The sequence below is a fragment of the Pipistrellus kuhlii genome, unplaced genomic scaffold (genome assembly GCF_014108245.1).
Source record: "Pipistrellus kuhlii isolate mPipKuh1 unplaced genomic scaffold, mPipKuh1.p scaffold_m20_p_6, whole genome shotgun sequence".
Lineage (NCBI taxonomy): Eukaryota > Metazoa > Chordata > Mammalia > Chiroptera > Vespertilionidae > Pipistrellus > Pipistrellus kuhlii.
The window spans coordinates 25,582,349-25,603,107 of NW_023425562.1; the positions used below are offsets into that span (position 1 = coordinate 25,582,349).

The 20,759-nt window shown below is 45.9% G+C and overlaps 1 protein-coding gene across 5 annotated transcripts in view; it reads right to left on the reverse strand.

The window, feature by feature from the left end:
* CHCHD6 (coiled-coil-helix-coiled-coil-helix domain containing 6) overlaps positions 1-20,759 on the reverse strand; it is a 195,763-nt gene that overhangs the window by 158,650 nt on the left and 16,354 nt on the right. For 3 of the 5 annotated variants that reach the window (XM_045574359.1, XM_045574361.1, XM_045574362.1), the window contains exons 3-5: positions 19,652-19,724; positions 17,613-17,757; positions 11,305-11,307 (exon numbers count right to left, since the gene is read on the reverse strand). In XM_045574359.1, coding sequence (XP_045430315.1) covers positions 11,305-11,307; positions 17,613-17,757; positions 19,652-19,724 — 221 coding nt within the window. The remainder of the gene's footprint in view (positions 1-11,304; positions 11,308-17,612; positions 17,758-19,651; positions 19,725-20,759) is intronic. The other 2 variants (XM_045574363.1, XM_045574360.1) reach the window with 1 other exon arrangement.

A 20,759-nucleotide genomic window follows, 5' to 3' on the forward strand; every position in this document is an offset into this window, starting at 1 on the left:
GATGGTTCAGAAAGCACAAGGCTGGGCAATAACCAAAATCATTACCACACAGTCCCGGGGACCAGTCACAGGAAGAAAAATGGGAAGGAGTCTTCCCCACCATTCCTAAACCTGGACAAGCAGCACCTGCCCCAGAGCCTTCCCCCAGCAAGCAAAAATAATGCAATAATAGCAGCATGCAGAGTACCTGGCCCCAAAACTTAGGATCAAATAAAAGATTTAACCCTAACGTTCTGGTCCAAAACCTGATGTAAAGTCCTTAAGACAGAAAATCCTTTACACGGGGATCAAATGAGCGAGTCGGGCAGAGTAAGGAGCCTTGGTAGGGGGAAGCCTGTGTAGCTCCTTCAATTGTGAACAACCATGAGGACACTTACTGAGACCTACTATGTGTCAAGCACTGCCCTAAGCACTTACACACATTATCACGAGAAGTCCTCATGGCAATCTAGGAAACAGGCAAAACGGTCATCCCCATTTAACAGAAGATGTGAAGGGACTTAACCAAGGAGTACAGCTCGAGCAAGATTTGATCCTAGCCCTTGAGGCCAGGCTATGCCAGTGCCTCAAATTCCAGCTGCTGGACATAACAAAAAAACTCTCTACCTTAAAATTATAAAAACCCAGGTCTGTTTTGAACAGAGGGTCCAGCAAGAACCCTTTTACTCTAGGGGAGCAGAGACAAGAATCAAGTTTGGCAAGGCAGGCAAATTCCTCTTAGGGAGAAAAAACAACTCTGTTCAAAGCAGTGCTATCAGAGACCAAGAGGAAAACACCAGGCCCCAGAGACCTGTCAGGCGGCACAAAGATAAAACACACATTCCCTTTCTCCAGGCCTGGTGGCGACTCCAGGGAAAACCTGAGGGCAAGATAAATAAGAATGCCCTCCTCCACACAATCTCTCTCCCATGCTTCCAGAGCCTCTGGAGGTCAAGAGGGCCGTACTGGGGTCAGCACAGAGCACCATCCGCCTGCCCTCTATCAGCTGCATTTTCCCATGGAGGTGGGCCAAGGCTAAGCCTCTGACAGTGCCCCCAGTCCCCAGAGGAATTTCATAGATTCTTCATTAGCCTGGGAGCACTGCCTGCCCACCTGTTAGAAGAACGTTTTGTTGATGGTGACAGATGGGGCAGTGCTAATGGGTTGCCTTTAACTGAAATGCAGGAAGATGCAAAGGGAATTAGCTGGGTGGGTCTGCTCATTCAGGAGGGGGCTTGGTAGGAAGCTGAGGAAACTGACCCAGGACCTCACACTCCAGAGGCGGCAATGTTCAACAGGGCAATAACCAATGAGCCAGTGGCCAGGCCAGCGTGAACCACCAGTCCAATTCTTCTCCCTGGAACAACTTCCAGGAGGGAGTCAGTCCCCAATCCTAGAGGACTTTTCTTCTCTCATTCCATCAGATTTGCTGGAAAACAATGTCCCTCTGTGAGGTCTGGCCAGGACCCAACTGTGGACAGATGGGCAGGGGAAGAGCCATGTGCCTTGCCATATTCAGCATCCTGGTAGGTCATCTTCAAAACAACAGAGACATCTATCTGTGAAGGGCCTCAAGGTCGGCTGCCTAGAAGGCATGTTAACCACTAAGAAGGAAAAGTCAAAGACAACTCAACTCTACAGGAACATGCCCCTTTGCCACTCAGAACCACCTTCATGAATGGGTAGAGCCAACAGCATTATATCTTCTCTAAGGCCCTTTACTGCTAAATGTACAGAATTGAGCAGTTATCACAATAGCAAAAATCGTTTATAAATGACCGAAGCACATATTTAGGAAGAAGACAAGTTCTGTGATGGACATTCTTAGTTGGAGGTCCATAAAAGCATCAGGAGAGACGTGTCCAAGCAGCACCTAGAAATGCAAGGCCCTGATCAGAGGTCCAGCCACAGGTAGATGACGGAGGAGTCTTTGAGTGAGAACAAGGAGGCGGGCAATAGTGGCAAGCTTCCAACTGTCCCTAACACATTCTTCCCTTCCTCCGTGTAACAGTGTTTTGTCAGGGCACCCAGCTAGACTACATTTCTTAAGCAATCTATAGTTAGGTGTGGCCATGTGACTGACTGTCTTCGGGCAATACGCTATGGACAAAAGTGGCGTTGAGGTCTTGCCCTTAAATGACTGAGTAGGTGTGAGCCCACTGGCCTCTTCCCTTTCACACAGGCTGGAAAACAAGAGAGCTGAAGCAACCACCTTGAACCCATAGGTGCTGAAGCTGGCAGAGCCCCGCCTGCCCTGAACTATCCACCCACCTCTAGACTGTTACATGAAAGAAGAATAGCTATATCTGGGGGCCTCTTGGTTATAGCAGCTCAGTCTCTGCCCTAACTGATAGGACCATGTGTGGACAGCACATCTATATGAGTAGGAAGAGGCCAGAAGAGCACAGATGGTTCATTCCCCTAGGTATCCCCTCGTCAGCAGAGAGCATCCGGCTCCAGCCAGTAGTCCCAAAGTCATGTGCAACACTTCCTTCCTCCTCATCCCACAAACCCACACTTGTCCATTCTTTCTCTGTGCAATTCTCCCCACCCACCTGGTCACTGTTCTTTATCTGGGTCACTGTAACACCTCACCAGGACTCCTGGGTGGCTTCCTGTTGATCTCCCGCCTCTGCTCTCGTCCACTCCAAGCCACCCTGTCCAGAATACCTTTGTGAAAACCTTTCACAGGCTCCTTCCTGCATCTGAACAAACCTCCCCCATGCCTAAAAGTTCCTCTAACTCACTGAGCTCCCTCCTACCCCGAGGCCCATGACCATGCTCTTCCTTCTGACCGCAGGGTCCTCCTCACAGTTCTTTGTTTAACTCCATTCTTCCTCTAGGTCTACGCTCACATTGGTTCTTCAGAGAAGCCTTTACTAACCTCCCTAACCTTCACCAAGTCCCTACTGTTTCTCTCTCTCTCTCTCTCTCTCTCTCTCTCTCTCTCTCTCTCTCAATACCTTGATCTTTAATAGCATTCTACTTATCTTAGTTTATAATTCAATGAATATTTATTTGCCTAATATCTGTCTCTCCAACTGGACCAGGACATGTCATTTCTGTGAACCGGCAATTGAGCCCCTTGGAAAACGTGTTAAATGGCTAAAGCATACAAATTAATGGAAGTGAAGGCCAAATAGTAATAAGTTTGAGAAGTGAAGTTATGATATCACCACTATGATTTCAAAATACTACAATAAAGGAAAGACCCAGTTTGCAACTAGAGAAGCTGCTAGAAGATGTGCAGTGGTTTCCGACAGAAAGTGAGTGTAGGGAGTGGGAGGGCAAGCTCCAAGGGCCCAGGAGGGGCTAGAGCCACCCCGGCAGCAGATAAGGCACCTTTGGAAAAGATGGAGAAGAGAGGGCGGCGAGGCAAGCTGAGTTGGAGCTGAACAGGACGGTATAGAGAGGGCACGGGATGGATGCAGTGAGTAATGCCACAGAAGCTGGCTGAAGAGAAGTAAGTGACAGGAGGGATGAGCCAGAAGCAGGGAAGTCAGAACCCATAGCCCTTCAGCCTGGTGTGTAACTTCCTCTTGTGGCCCTCAGGAGCCGAGGCCCAGGTGCAGAGAAAGCCAACGGTGGGACTTACCCATGGCTGAAATCTGGCAAAGCGGAGCAGAGGAAGGACATGAGAAGGGAAGGAAGGAGGGAAGGGAAGAGGGTTTTGGCTGTAACTAGCTGTCAGTACAGTTCCTGCAGGGCAGGCAGGGGCCTGAGGCCAGGAGATACAAAGAGGGTGAAGATAAGGGTTCAGGGGGAGTGAGGGAGGAGAAGAGTTTTAAAAAGAGGCTTCTGGACAGAAACAGAGCAGCGGCCATACTAAAGGGAAGATAGAAATACAATCAGCTTTAGGCCTCACAAAGAAAATGTTTATGATTTTCTTTGAGGACTTACTACAGTGCGAACATTTCCTAGATGTTTTACGGTATCATTTAAAAGCCATACTAAACCTGTGGCCTGTGTGCATTTTCACTTCTCATTTACAGCTGGGAACTTGAAGAGCACGAAGATATCAGCAGAGATGGCAAACACAAGTCTCTCTACAACACCTACATGACCACCCTTGACCATATTAAGGCCCAAATATCCTAAGTCATTGTTCTCCTGGGGATTTTAGAGACAAATCAAAAAAACCGAGGCAGCTCTTGAGGGGAAATAAGGAGTTGAGATAAAGTGGGGGAAAGGAAATTGCTCCAAAGCTTCAAACATCTCAAAAGAGAAGCCAGTGGTCACAGAGGCCCTATCCAGTAAAAAAAAAAAAAAAAAAAAAAAAAAAAAAAGGGGGGGGGGGGGGGAGATGGCCTTTGGGACCATGATGAGAAACTCAGGATGAGACAACTAAGACTGAGGTAAAGATTCTCCTGGTCCCCCTGGGCCTCCTTGAGACCCCACAGACACCCTCCTTGCCCCCAGGTCCTCCTGTCAGTGCCAACAGAGCACTGCTCACACAGCAATGATTTAAATAAATCCTGAGGCCGCAAAACCCACTGCTCAGGAGCAAAGATTAAGGAAGCAGTGCAGAGAATCAAGAAGGGGAAAAGGAAAAAAAAAAAAAAAAAAGGAAGAAAGGAAACTGGCCACATACCCAGCTTCCTAGAGTTAACAGTCTTACTCATTTCTCTTCAAAAACCTCTTAGAAGAGGTTAAGCACACAATAGGCTATCAAAAGCGCCAGGCGGCAGGGCTGCTTGAAATTCCACACGTGTTCCCTGGCTATGTATTTCTATTAATGTCCAGAGTGTGTCAGCATGAAGATAAGGTGCCGACATCATGTCCGACTAGTCAACTAGAGAATGGGCCCCATGCTCCACATTGTCTGACACTCGGGGACCCCAGAACAGAGGCCCTTCTGCAGAGCCTGCCCTGCGCTCACGGGCACACCTACTGCGGTGGCCAGCAAGGATGGAGGTGCAGAGGAGAGGAGTGGGGTCCACGCAGGGCTGGGGGGAAAGTCCTTGTAGGGCTGTGTGTTGGGAAAGGGTACAAGAGAGGGCAGAGTCAGCACAGTAACAGGAGAGTAGGTGACTCACTGCCCTGCAGCTGGGGCTAATGTGGGAGTGGAGGTGGGGGTGGGTAGGGGTGAGCCATGGAGCTTCCGAGAACCTCTCCCTGGAGACTCCATCCCAGCGGCTCCTCCCAGTGGCATCAGAGCCCTGCTGCTTGGTGTGAATCACACAAAGGCCTTGGACACAGAGCTGCTCCGCTGGGCTCTCTGCTGGGCTGCTCCCGCACTCCCATCCGGTCCCAGCAAAGGGCAAAGCACCGGAATCCTGCAGAGAAACTCTGCTGGACTCAGCAAGGCAAGGTGGGAGGAAGTGCTGCCAAGAGTTGGGGTGCCCTGACTCCACCAGAATGTGTGCAAGTGGGCTCTCTCCTGAGCCTCATAAGAGTGAGGACTCACAAAAACACTGCAATCTGGGGTTCGAGGAGAAAACAAGCCAGGACCGTGCAGGCACCAGGGCATCAGCACCCCTTCTCCCAGCTTATATTTGAGAGAAGACCATGCCCAGAAGGACCTGGGTGGTTTGCTTCAGGATAGAAGAGCACAAGGTGGAGAGGGATGTGCCGCACCTGCTGCTGATAATGCCACCAACTCAGGTGAAAAAAGCCGGACTCAGTAACAGCCACCATTCCTGCCCTCTGTGTCTTGTCCCTTCTCTGCCATGGTAAAAAACAGTCCCCTCTTGTATCTTTTGGACACGGATTAGTCACCTGTTCAGCTTCTCTTCCCCTGAATTTGGGGGAGTTGGCACTATACAAAGAAAAGAATGAACTGGCAGTCTTCCACGTGCCTGATAGCACGCTGGAATTTCTGCTTACAGCATGTCACTGAAACATTCTAACAATGCTAGATGCTTGCCATCTGACATGTGAGGACACTGAGGCTCACAGAAGTTAAGTAACATGTCCAGTGTCACAGAGATGGCACTTGGTGAATCTCCTTCCACGTTGCCATGCTACAGAAAGTACAGCTTGTCACTTAACCAGCCTCCAGCCCCGTCTTCAAGAACATAACCTAACTGTTTTGGGGGCAGGGGCGGTCAAGTGCCCAGCTGAAATTACTCACGATCCTCTTTCAGCCAGAGGTGACCCGGTGACACAGTTCTGCTAATGACAGTCCCTGGGAAAGGTGTCCCTCCCACATAAAGCAACAAAACTTAACTTGGAAAAGGCTTTTTTTCCCTTCCTTCCTCCAGACTAGAAAACTGCCACGATGCCTGGAGGCACAGGAGCCATCTTGCAGCCCTGAGAGGAGCCGCATTAAGGATGGCTGGTCACAAGGAAAGGAGGACTCCAATGGACCCCTCCTGATGGACGGAGCTACCATACGGGATTATCTGCCCCAGACTCCTGTTCTCCTATAGTGAACAACCCCCACTGTTTCAGCCACAGCCACCTGGGCTGCCATTACAGCCGAGACTGCTTCTGATTGGCACACATTTTGCACTGAGAGCAATCATCTTGGCACCCAGACCTAGCTCAGCTCTTGAGTGGACACACAAGTATTATAAAAAGGAAAAAAATCTGAGACTTCTCTTGTCCCACTTATTAGTGTTTGCCAGCTAAATAATCCCTTTTTAATTCTTTACTGTGCTGGTAGCCAACAATGGCATCTACCCAAGAGGGCAAACACATGCTGCTTAACTGACTAATCTAAAACATTTTTTCACTAAAAAGAAAAATTAAAAAGGAAGAATGATAGTTTCCCAAAGACTATATGAATAGACAACACAAATAGACTTAAAATAAACCGTGAGCCTCCCCTCTGCCCAGTCCTGCTAACATCCTAAAGGCACATGGAAGACGGCAGGCACCAGCCTAATTTCACACAAGCAGGAAAGAGGAGAATAGACTGTTGCCAAGGTCATTTGGGGCTGTGGGATTAGCCCCATTTGGTCCACAGGCATGAAAGAGTGGCAGGGGTGCTGAGCAATGCTATCCCAGAGAGGAGGAATGAAATGGGTGCATAGCAGGCACTGCCTCAGATGGCCTGCATCCTCCCCGAGGCCAGGGCAGCCAGAACACACCATCTGACTCCGGCTATGAGGATGGCCCCAGTTCTGAAGTCGGGTTTCCCTACAATTTTAGGCTTATACACAGCTGCACAAGAGCTACTCAAAACACAAAAGCCCCAAACTCTCAGTAGGTCAGTCAGTGCCACCTGCTGCTTGGATGCCTCTGGCAGCTGGCTCAGGTCACCCCCTTCTGCTGGTGGGTGTCGGCAAGGCAGTCTGCAGCTCAGATCCCTTGGAACCCATCAGGCACCGGAGGCCAAGGAGCCTGGCTGAGGTCAGCAGCTGAGTCCCCTAGAGGCTTAAGAGAAAAAGCTTCTTTCACAGTTCTCTCCAGTTCCCAGCCCTAGCTGTCAGCCTCTTTATCTCATGTCTGGTGCTAACAGACATTTTGGTAGAAATGCGATCTGCTAATTAGAAGCAATGACGCCAGGAATGGAACCGCAATCATCCATTTGCCTAACAAAGTTAGCAGCTAATGAGGATTTCTAGCTTCTGTCAGCACACAGCCGAGGTCACCTGAGCTAGCATCAGAGGGGAAATCGAAAGGCATCTTGCAGATCTGTGAGGTGGCAAAGGGAAGGAGGCTGCACAGATCCTAAACAGCCCAGGCTGTGAACCTACTTGGAATTCCAGTTTAACTAAAAGAGTACTCAGGAACACCCAGCCAGAGTTACGCAATGGTTTAGGGTCGACTTATGAACCAGGAGGTCACGGTTCAATTCCCAGTCAGGGCTCACGCCCAAGTTGCGGGCTCACTCACCCGATCAATGATTCTCTCTCATCATTGATGTTTCTACCTCTCTCTCCCTACTCGTTCCTCTCCAAAATCAATTTTATACACACACCAGTGAGTGTGTATGTGTGTGTGTAAAACTTGTTTTTTTTTAAGAGTACTTAAGTTTATCTAGCACTATGCCCAAAGTGTTGGGATCTCCCTTCCTACCTCAGGTCCATTCTGGAACAGGTCAGATTCTGAAATCCCGGCATTTTAATCTGAGAAGACCACAGAGCAATAACTTTCTTTAGACAATTAGCTGCCACAATATTTTTAATTTAATTTAAAAAGGTCCGCCACTTACATCTATAGACACTTATGGCATAAAAATGATTACAGAGGAGTCTATAAGTTTTCCATTTCCTACTAGGACTCAAACCACTATTCACCTTCTTCTTGCTCCACTGGAACTATCCAGGTGACCCTATCCAGACGAACTCTGGGCCCCTCTCAACGCCATCCCTCTACTCATCCCCTCACCCTGGTCCTTCTCCTCCTCCTCTCACGACCACCTTCCTAATGGTGCACAAAACAGCTGACAGACAGGACTTTTTCATCCAAGGACATCATCAAGATGCACTTAATTAGGTACAAAAAAAAAAAAAAAAGGGGGGGGGGGACTTAACAGGGTTTTCAGGAACAATGCAGCAGTATAACCCTCAGTTCTGTTGGGCCCACCTGGGGCCATATCCCCGTGACCAGAGGAGCAACTAGGCCACAGCAGCCCTCTTGTGCTCTGGCTGGCTCGTAGGTCCAACCTGCCTTGTGAAGTTCTTTCTGTTTCTGCCACATGCCTCCAGCATTATAGGGGCTGCTGCTACAAGGAACAGAGTCTGGGCTCTCACACAAGCCAGGGTATGCTGGAAGTCTGATGGGTACCAACCTGGCCTCCCCCATGTCCCATGGCAATCACCACCTGGCCTCTAGCAACATTTTCTTATGCCCAGTCCTCTAAAATGCTGAGCCCAGCTTACCCAGGCCTCTCTCAGAGCATGGTACCAGCAGACAGCTGATTCTCTTCCCTCGCTATCCTCAGCAAAGAAACGAGCTCCTGCTCTCCTTTGGGGCCGAGAAGTCTGATAAAGGCATCCAGGTGGTCAGCAAGCTGTGTCAGGGGCAGGGCCATTGGTTACCTAGTGAACGTTTCAAATAGCAGGGTCCCTGCCCGGGGAACCACAGCATCAGTAGGAACACTCCATATCCCTTAGTGATCCAGGCAGCAAAAAGGGCCAGACTTTTAGTGTGTGCCTAGATGCCATGTCTGGTTTTTATGCCCTCACTCCCCACCAATTTGTATAAACTATATGAGAAATAAAATGGAAGTTCTTTTTCTGGTATGTAATCGGCTAAAAATACGGTTGAACCAGTTTTCATGCAAGCTTATCTGTACTTTTCTTTTCTCCAAAGCCAGACTATTTTAACTCTGACCTTAATAAAGAGGAACCCAGGAGGCCTCACTATGCTCCTTCCAACTAATTATCCCACTTCTCTAAAATTATTAAATGTACACACCATTGCATTGCTGTTTGAGCAAATGTGGCTGCAGGGGCATAGAGGTGGTCAGCTGTGTGGTATGTCTCTTTAATACCTGGCACTGGGAAACTCTACCTGCCCTTTGGAAGGACAGACCCTATACATTAGTAGTCATATGAGCCTAAACATTCAGGAAAGGAGTAAGATAAGTCATATTACTGTGCCCTTTTCATTTTCCTTGGGGAGTGAAGAGTGCTTCAAAGTGATGGCAATTAAAGAGAAGAGTGAAATAAATTTGGTGCTGGTTATGAGAATCTTCTTTGTATTATTTAAAAGACTTCGATGTGAGGCAGAACTGAATGAGCACTGGCCATACACACCCCGAGTAGCAGGTGCACAGGGCCTGCTGACACCTGAGAGCCAGACAGGAGATGGAGAGAAGCCCCATGGTAGTCCAGGACCTACACCAAGCACCACAGGTACCTTCTACAGCAGGAGCAGGTACGAGGAAGCACCCAGAGACAGATAAGCAATGTCTGCAAAAAGTCTGCTAGGAAAGCAGGAGAGCACAGATAAACCCTGCAGTGATCAGATTCACAGGCTGCTAAACAGAAGGTTTTGGTTCTACCCTAAAAAGTGTCTGAAGCCAAAACAACAACAAGCCTACACCTTGCTCAACTACAGACTAGCTTAACTCATCCACCCACACTAATGACCTGTCCAAAGAAGAAGAGTGGCATTTCTGGGCATAAACACTATTTACTTCAGTCTCTACTGCTCTGCACATGATGTCCAGTGCCAATCAAAAATTACAAGGCACATAAGGCTACAGGAGAATGGGACCCATTATCAAGTGAGAAAATAGTCTATTGAACCAAACCCAGAGATGACCCAGATGTTGAAATTATCAGGTAGAGATCTTAGAATAACTATGATAAATATGGAAAAAGTGGATAACATATGTAAACAATAGAGAATTTCAACAGAAAAATGGGAACCATAAAAAATGCCAAGTGCAAAAAGGATCAGTTAAAGTTTATACTCTTGACTTTTCGCAAAGAACCCACCAGGCTGTCTCCAGAAAAAGAAAATCCTCATTTTACAGATCAGAAGACTGAAACTGACAGATACCATCATGCCATGAAACTTCTCAAAGGAATGAAAACCACTGAGGAACTGAGACCACTGTCAGTGCCGCTGCTCCCACCCTCCACCCCGCCTGCCCCCGCCCTTCCCCAGCTCCTTGAGGCATCTAGTTCATCAGAGCCCTAAAAAATTAAAATCTCCAGAACTGCACTGCCCAGTTCAGCAAACTACAGCCCACCAGTGGGATCCAATCTACAGCCTCTTTTGGTATGGCCTCCGAGCTAAGAATGGTTTTGACATTTCTTTACAACTATAGAAACAACAACAAAGAACACTTGACAGAGACCATATGTGGCTTATAAAACCTTCAATATTTACTATCTGGCTCTCTTTACAGAGAAAGTGTGTCAATCCAGATCTAATCTAGGAGAAAAAAATAAAAACCTCAGCAAGACTTAAGGAAACAAAGAAAGGGCTATTGATGTCATGCTCTCTTTTTTTCCAGATTATGCCTTTTACCAGCCTTCTAAGTGCTGACAAGTAGATCTCCATAAAGATTCAAGATCTCTCTCTATCGGTGGCTCAAATTGGAGGAAGTTTATGGACAAAGCCACCCAATTCCCCAGGCCTGGGTCACCAAAGTCCTACTCTCTGCCTGTTCCACACAAGTTAAATCGAAAGTCCCTACGTCTCTGATGAGTAGTCACATAAACTGCTTTCTTGACTCCAAGATATCATCCTGAAAGGTGTTTCTTTGTTGTGCTTTGTTTGATTGTTTGAGAAGGTCAGATCTGAGAGTTGATATCCATCCTGGGAAAGGCTGAAAGGGTACTTGCTTCCACCTCCTAGTATTAGCAATGGGGTACTGCAATGAGGCCTCAAGGAGCTCTCAAAGGCTCTATGCAAAGTCTCTGAATCAGAAGATATCACCTCACATTCTCAGTCACTTGAGATCTGCCATTCCATAACCGTCTGCTGTGCATTTACAATTTGCTGAGCATTACAAAGAAGATCAAAGTGATCTCACCTAGAGAGAGGGCACGGTTTCTATCCTCAAGGAGCCTATAATCTGAGGAACAAGACTTATAAAGATGTAGGAGGGGAGAATTAGGAATAAAAGGCTATAACTGTAGTAAAACCAAAATAAGTCTTTCATCTCACTCATGATTTCAAAAAACTGCAATTCAAAAACTCTTGAATCTGGTATTTTCTTAAAATTCTGGTTATAGAGTTCATAGAGCTAAGGTAGCAGCTTCTCAGATGTCTGAACAATGAAAAGAATGCAATAATAGATCAAAACTCCCTGCAGCCAAAACCAGTTTGGCTCAGTGGATAGAGCGTCAGCCTGCGGGACTGAAGGGTCCCGGGTTCGATTCTGGTCAAGGGCACGTACTCTAGTTGCGGGCACATCCCCAGTAGGGGGTGTGCAAGAGGCAGCTGATCGTTGATTTTCTCTCATCGATGTTTCTAGCTATCTCTCTCCCTTCCTCTCTGTAAAAAAAAATCAATAAAATTTATTTTAAACAAACAAAAAAACTCCCTGCAAACTGGAAAGCAAAACAGGAAGCCACTTTTTCTGTGCAAGTCCTGAGGGACATATTCAGGTAGAGAAGCACTCAGTTACTGCCCTGTGTACACCATTCAGTAGAAGAGAGCCTCTCTGTTCTTGTGAGTTTCTTTTGAGGATGAAGAAAACCTTCCTCAAGAGATCCCTGTTACACGTCCAGAATTTTACTCCAGGCCCAGGCCTGAACTGACCTCTCCTATCTGCCATACCCCCCACTCCTCTAGCCTCCAGCCAAATGCCAGGTCTTCTCCCAGCCACTGGCCTTTACTCCTGCAGTATCCTTCATCTGCAACACCCTTCCTTACTCTTCTTCACGGGGCAAACTTCTCTCAGTCTGTAAGATCCAGCTCACATGTCACCTCTCTTAGAAGACTTTCATACCTCACTGGGAAGAGGCTAGTGTTGCTGCCTCCTTTCTCCTCTGGTACTTCCCTGTCTCTTCGGTAGGATATTGTAACACTCTATGGTCATTTTGGAGAACATGTAACTCTCCTAATAAATAGATCTTCTCAAAGAGAGGGACTATAGCTAATTTTTTGGTAATAATTTTTTATTTTTCAATTACAGTTGACATACAATATCACATTAGTTTCAGGTATACAACATAGTTATTAGACATAATATAACTTACTAAGTGAGCATGCCAATAAATATATTACCCATCTGATAGTATACACAGTTATTATAAGATTAGAAGCCTGGTACACGAAATTCGTGCGCAGGTAGGGTCCCTAGGCCTGTCCAGCAATCAGGGCCAATCGGGGCCAATGAGGGCCCTCCGGCTACTAGCCAGGGCCTTCCTTCGTTCCACGCTTCCCCCGGTGGTCAGCACACATAATAGCGAGCGATCAAAATCCCAGTCTCCCAGTCTAACTTCTGAGGGGACATTTTGCATATATATATTAGATTATAGACTATATTCCCTATGCTATACTTTATAGCCGCATGACTATTCTGTAACTACCAATTTGTACTACTTAATCCCTTCCCCATTTTCATCCATCCCCCCCCCCAACCTTCCTCCCATCTACCAACTGTCAAAATATTCTCTGTATCTATTAGTCTGTTTCTGTTCTGCTTATTCATTTATTTTGTGTGTTTTTTAGGTTCCATGTATAAATAAAATCACATAGCATTTGTCTTCCTCTGTCCATCCATGTTGTTGCATATGGTAAGATTTCATTCATTTTTTGGCTGAGTCATATTCCATTGTGCATATATATATATATATATATATACACACACACACACACACACACACACACACACACCACACTTCTTTGTTATCCATCCATCTATTGATGGACAGTTCTATATCTTGGCTGTTGTAAACAATACTGTAATGAACATAAAAATATATTGGAGGCCAAGTGCACAGGTTCATGCACTGGAGTGGTCCCCCAGCTTGGCCTGTGAAGATTGGGCTGAAACTGTGAAGACTGGGATCACAGATTGCAAGAGGGTGGTTCTCGGGTGACGCACCCCAGAATTGGGCTCCCTCCTCTCTGGTTCCAGGTGCATCACCCGAGAACCACAGCTGCCAAGTCACTGCAGCTCCTGCATTAAGCGTCTGCCCCCTGGTGGTCAGTGCACATCACATCTACTAGCCAGTTAGCTGGTTGGCTGTTTGCTTATGCTTTTATATGTATAGATGTCTTTTCAACTTAGTGTTTTCAGTTTCTTTGCATAAATACCCAGAAGTGATTTTTTCCCCCTCCCAATTTTTAACCACCATATGAGGGGAAGGGACCAGCCAACTCCAAGTCTCTCCTCCTACCAGTCTCAATATGGCTTCTTCTTTATATCCTTAGTTGTAAGACTTCTGTTCAGCTAGAGTTGAGAAAGTCAGGCTATATCTTACTTATTTCCATTTACCAAGAAATTAACCCAATGCCTAACATATAACAGGTATACAGAGAAAATTTTATATAAGTTGCTTACCAAAAAAATTAAAGATTTTATTTTCTATCACATTAATGCAATCATGTATATCTAATCATATGTACCAAGAATCTAAAAGACAAGCTTATAGATTTCATTCTTCCCTAAAGCAAAGCTACTGCCAAGCCTGTATTACTCCATCCACTGGATTTTTAAAGCTCTTCCCATCAGAAAACTCAGCCCAAGAAACCATTCTGTTCTTTCTTATTTCTCTCTGGAATGTTTTGGACTCTAAAACATTGATTTGGATACCAAACTTCCTCCCCCAACTCAGAGAGAAGCACACCTCATACAGGCTCAATTGATTCCAGCCCCAATTATAACTGGACTTTATCAGTGAGCAAGTGGCAAGAATCAGGCATAAACTTTCTCAAAAACAGTTCATCACTGATGCACTAGATTGGAAATGATAACATTTTTGTTATCAGAAGTAGGTTACACAAATGATTGCCTTTCCTTGTCATTTGTTTTATGATCTTTTCCCAATAATGAGCTGAATCATTCCTTTATGCAGAAAGGGATTTAAAAATCAATATTGTAAAAGTCAGAAGCAAAAAGACAGGGCAGAAGCACACATTAAATGTCAAACTGTACTCAGCCAACTCAAAAGGAAATCCTTCGGGCAAGGTTACAGGTTCAAGGGTACAGGGCTTGCAGACACTAGTCAGAGTAGCCACTGAGAACAAGTGGGCAGCCAACTCATGCCAAGGGCCATGCCTGTTTTGCCTTGGGGTTCAACCTGGCCTCCTCACAAGGAGGAAGTGCTGTGATCCCAGCACCCTTATGTGCTCTGCCTAGCAGGGTCCTTCAATCCTTGCATCTGGAAGACACAGATAAAGAAAGAAAATTCCCTATGCTGCTGGTCAGGTTCTTCTCTTCATCTTTCTCCTATTTAAATCCTTCAAAGTACAATTTTGAAATGATCTCCACTAAAAGTACATGCTAACCACACCAACCTAAATGGAAGTGATGGTAACAGCTTTGCTCAGGTGAGTACCTCGTGCCCCTATTGATTTATAGAACAGGGCCTGGGAATAGCTTCCCTTCTCCTCTGTTCACACTGAGTACTGAATGTGGTTGTAAGCCTTTAAAACTGGGCTCTGGCCTAAACCGGTTTGGCTCAGTGGTAGAGCATCGGTCTGCGGACTGAAGGGTCCCAGATTCGATTCCGGTCAAGGGCATGTACATTGGTTGCGAGCACATCCCCGGTAGGGGGTGTGCAAGAGGCAGTTGGGCGATGTTTCTCTCTCATCGACGTTTCTAGCTCTCTATCTCTCTCCCTTCCTCTCTGTAAAAAGTCAATAAAATATATTTTTTTAAAAAACTGGGCTCTGCATCTATCTGCTATAACACTGAGCAACAGAAACTAACTGAAGCCAAGGAGAGTTGATGCAGGTTACCAGCAGATGATCTAATCCTCAAGAAGGTAGGAGGACCAGACAGGAAATCCTTCAGGCAAGGCTATAGGTTCAAGGGTGAAGGGCTTGCGGACACTAGTCAGAGTAGCCAGCGAGAACAAGTAGGCAGTCAGCTCATGCCAGGGGCCATGCCTGTTTTGCCTTGGGGTTCAACCTGGCTTCCTCACAAGGAGGATGTGCTGCCTCAGAAAATGACAGCCTCATAGGATGACAGTCCTGGTCAGCCATTCAACAAATAATCCCATCATGGCCCCCCACCTTGGCCTCCTCATTCACTCAAACCTGAAAGTCCCAAGAGAGAGGATCTGACTGCCTGGCCTTTGGTGCTGCGCTCCGATCCTCCTAGTACCCGTGGCAGGGGGAGAGAAGAGATCTAGCTTCCACAGAGGAAGTCAGACATTAGAATTGCAATCCCAACAAGATGACACAACATCGAGAAACAGATAAGTTCCCAGAAGAAAACAGGGCCACTAAATGCATGAAGAAAAGTAGTTACTAAACATCTTCAAAATAAAGGAAGTCACTTGCTTCACTATTCCCTAGGAACTCTGGTTCAGAAAGGCATTACCCATCCAGAGATTTGGGGGCGGGACTCAAGTAAGGATGTTATCTCCTATACTCTAAAGTTTCCCTCCATTTAAAAGCTACACACCTGTCCTGGAGGTCATTTATGTTGCTTCCACTTGTACAGGTTCTCTTGCTGGAAGAAGGGCCCAGCAGTCTTCTTTGCAGGTAGAGAAGGGAAGCTGTGAATTCCCTTTCACTATAATTAACACATTCCAGGTGAGAATTGATACCACACCTGGAAGCTGCAATTTTTCAGGCTAGATGACTGTCCTAGATGGCCAACCTTTTTTGCTCATGCCATATTGATTAACCCTTCATCTCCAGGACCAGGGTCCTTTTGACTTGGTTTTCAAGATCCATGCAAAGGCGTGACAACCTGCCTGCCCCTCAGACACTAACTGCAAGAGCCTCTAAAACTGTGTTCTCACCCTAGTTTCTCTACTTTAATTGATTCTTCACCAGGATGCCACAGGGTTCTAAAAACACAAGTCAAATCACATCATACCCATTCTTATGAACTTCGGGAATCCTCTGCAGTTTCAGTCACTGTGAGCTATATTGTGGGTTAACTACTCATGATGTCCAAGGCCTTCTCTAACCTGTCTTCATACCTCACTCACTTCTTCTCGGGACCCATCACCTTCTGGATATCCACCTACCTCAGCCCAGCTGCTCCCTCAGCCTGGGGCATCCACACTGCTCAAGGCTGAGATCAATGCCATCTCTTCCACCTGCAGTTGACACCACAGCCTTTGCTTTCCCAAGCATATTATCTTTACCTTCGATTCACACTTAATGTAACCGATTTGGCCTTTTTCAAAGTTTTTGTGTAAGTCTGCCTTCCCCACTAGACTGAACATTTCCCAAGGGAGAGGATCCTACATTGTTTGTATTTCCCAGAGGGCTTAGTTCAGCCAACATTCCTTATGTGATTACTGTACACTTTGCCTATCTGTGCACTCACAGAAGAATGACTCTGAATAGACTCCCATCAGTTAAGTGTATTAATAACAATAACAGCATCAATAGCACACATTCATGATCTGCCAGGGAGCACTAAGCCCTGCACAGTTACTTATCACCTCCACTGATCCCTTGGGCATTACTGTGTGCAAACATTCTGATTCTCAAACGAGGTTCATGGACACTGGAGGATGTGTTCATGCTAACAAGTAGGGAGCTAGGATTCACACCACGCTGCCTAACTCTACAAACTTAACATTTCATTTACTGCATGGCCCAAGACCCAGTCTTCTCCCTTCACACCCTCTGGCACACATACCACTGCAGCACTTACATCTGTTAAGTTTCAGATCAGAACCAGGCCATCAAATGATCCAGCCCTTAAACCACATGTGTCAAACAAAAGGCCCGTGGGCCAAATCCCTCCCGCCAGGCCTTGCAATGTGGCCCGCACCGCGCTGTCATCACTGCACTCCGCTGCGTTTCCATCACAATGACAGTTTATGACTGTTCAGTAAACCATTGGGCCCGCGATTTAGGCTGGATTTTAGATTTTGGCCCCTTCTCTGATTGAGTTCGACACCCCTACCTTAAACTATAGACCCGAGGTCCCAGAGACTGAAAACAGACCAGAGGAGGAAAGCGTATCAGCACCAGAGCAAAGGTTACAAGAACTCAAGTTCCTGGTCCCTGAACACCCTTTCTACAAGGTAACTCAGACACTAAGCCCAGGGCTTCAGACAGATCAGATCACAGGCCTCACCTCTGCTTCCCTGCATTACGAGAGCATAAAAGGCCAGCTCAGTAAGACCAGCACTCACCAGCAGGGCTGACTTCTGCTTCTCTTGGTCAAGGCTGTCCTCCCCGCCGTGAAGGGATGCATTCCCGTACTTCATGGCTGCCTCTCTTTCCCTCATTGCCGCCTGAAACGGCTCATCCTGGACTATAGCCTGCTTCTGTTTATACCTGTGCCAGGAGAGACATGAAAGAAGCAGGTGCAGATATAATGACTTGGCAGAAGGTAGCCAAGAAAAAGTTTGTGCACTCACTTCTGCTGACCAGGGGACTGGGATCTGTGGGCCAATGGAAATTAGATCTAACACTGGCCAGAGAGAGTACTGTGAAAGCTCATACCATCTGACCCTCGGAAGTCAGGCATCAGTGACAATGCCTGAGGCAAGGGGTTACAATGACACTCTCAGCCAGAGCAATATGGATTAAGAACAGAAGGAGTGCTGACACCAAGTCAGGAAGTCATATCCCAAATGATAAATTCTTGGGGCAGGATTTCAATCCCTCACCAGCCACTCTTTCAAAGTGGATTGGAAGGGTGGAGAGCCCACCTTCCCTGCCTTCACTTGAGTGCTTAAAGGTTTTTAGATAGTAGCAGCCCTCTGTTTTGAACATGTAACTCTTCATTTTGAATCTGACCCTAACCTTTGAACTATTTATGAGCTTTTTGTCCAGTAAAATAATCCTAAAGAGAGAAAAAAGTTACTAGTACTAAGATGTTGTTAGTATTATTTATTATAGTGTAATACATGCAAACAACTGAAATGTCTTTTAACTTGACCTTGATTGTTGGATATCTGATATAATCACAAAATGGGATATTATATCATCATTATGAAGTACATTATTTGATTTGTCTATAGGTTGAATCTAAAAATTCAGTACCAATAAACTACTTTTAGCAAAATGTTTAAAAAGCAATTGTAACAAATGGGGGAAAAATTATAATACTAAGTGGAAACAGAAAAATATAAAATTATATATGATTTAAAAAAATAATCCTAAACTAAAGAAAAGAACAAATTTGAAACAAACATTCCAAAATACTGACAGTGGTTGTCTTGAAATGGTGAACCTATGGGTCAATTCGTTCATTTTAAATATTTTCTAAGTCTTTCATTAGCATGTATTACTTGATCATTTTTCACTGTTTAAAAGTACCCAAAAAGGGGTTCAAGTTAGTTATTCTTGGAGAGGCCTCTTAGGACTAGGGAGGTAAAATTCTTAGGCTGTCAATCTCAATCCATGACTATGGAACAGACCTACAAGGCTGACCTACTGAAGGAAAAAACCAATGTGATTGACACTTCACTTCTTAAACAAATTCACTGGGTCCTTTATCTGTCCTCAAGGGTTTTAAAGAAGGTGGTCAATAACAACTACAATTAGCATTCACTGAGAACTCTGTGTGCCAGGCACTGTGTGTACTTTTTATACATTAACATATTTAATCACGACAATACTCCAATGAAAGAGATACTTGAATTATGTCCTTATCAGAGGCCTAGAGAGATGCAGTGATTTTCCAGGGTCACATTTCCAATAAGTTGCAAAATTAGAATGCAAACCTGCACTCCAGGAGGGCCTCTGTGCCTTCACCACTATTCTACAAGCCTCAGGAGGAGAAACAGTCCCAGTTCAGAGATATGGCCAGCTCTCCCGGATGTGGCCTATGCTGATGGGAAGTATCACCAGCATACTAGAGCCAAGTCCACCTCACCAATTACAGTTAGAATTGTGAGGGTCCTCTTTCTCCTCCATACCTCTAAAAGTATGCCTGCACATGCACACAGGCACAGAAGGCACGGACACTCAACTATTTAGTCCTGGCTTTTTCAAGTGAATTTTTTGAAAACATTAACAATCAATGTCCACATGTCCCTTTTTGTGTTTCTTCACCTTTAAAACTAGGACCAGTACAACCTATACCGTAGGGTTGTCGTGCAATCTAAATAAGACAAAACACATGAGACAAACCCTAGAGCCTTCAGACCAGGGAAAGGTCCCTATCAGAAAAGAGTGGTCAACCAGAGCTCAGAGCCAGCGGTGAGCAGGCACTCACACTCACCTCTTAAGGAGATCCTCCTCCACCTCCAAGGGCTGTGGGGCACCACCATCCTCCGACTTGGGCAGTTTGGAGTCTGCAAAGAGACAAAAAGAAAATGCCTGTAAGTAGCACCCCAGGATAAATGACGGCAGGGTGGTCATCTAGGAAATGGATTTAGGAATGCGTTCCCATAGATGGACATGCCCCAGGGATGGACACATGCTCCATCCAGCCGTTCTGGAGAGTGATAGCCCAAAGGCTTTTCAGTCCCTCCTTCTGCACCAGGACCTCTTACTCATGGGACTGGAAGGAAGCAGAACTATATGAATGCAGTGTTTCAAATCCATTCCTACTCACTCTACAATTACTTGGAATCTAGGTCATCTATTAAACACAGGCCAGGAACAGATAAGGAACCACTTAATGCTAAAAGAACAGCTCCAGGGTCTGGGTTTGACATAGGGGAAGGGAGAGGAGAGGAGGTTCCTTAAATCTTGCTTCCCTTAATACCCCATTCTACAAATTTCTAATCCTGAATGTGGCAAGTACCCCCTAGTTGTGGTATTTTATATATTATTTAATCTGGATCACCTCTAGAATTATTGGGTTCTTTAAATTGTTATAACAGGTCTAGCTTTTGATGGCCTTGAACTTGGAGATTTCTGAGCATTTCCAATTCACTCTACTCTCTTCCCTACATGGTGATACTGAAGGTTTTGTTCTCCTCCCCCAGCCTTTATCCTTCTCAAACCATCTCTCAGCCAAATTTCAACATTTTTCTGTGGCCTTGGGCAAATGTCTTATACCTCCATCATAGGTTCCTAAAGCAACAGTGACTAGGACTGCACAAAATATTTTAGAAGAGTCAGGCTTTGTGAAAGAATCTGTGAGGATTTGTTATTTCACTCCCAAGATCTTTTAAAGCATGCTGAACTCACAGACTGAAGCACTCAACCCTTCAGAGAGTAATTTCCAAAAGTAATCATCCTGTGATTTGCACTTTCAGACTACCTACAGATGGATGGGCACAGTGGTGCTCCAGCCTGCCTGCCCCTCCTCGGGGGGGGAGGGGGGGGGTGCACTCCTAAATGCTCCATAGTAATATGACAGGTTCTCAAATGGAAATAAA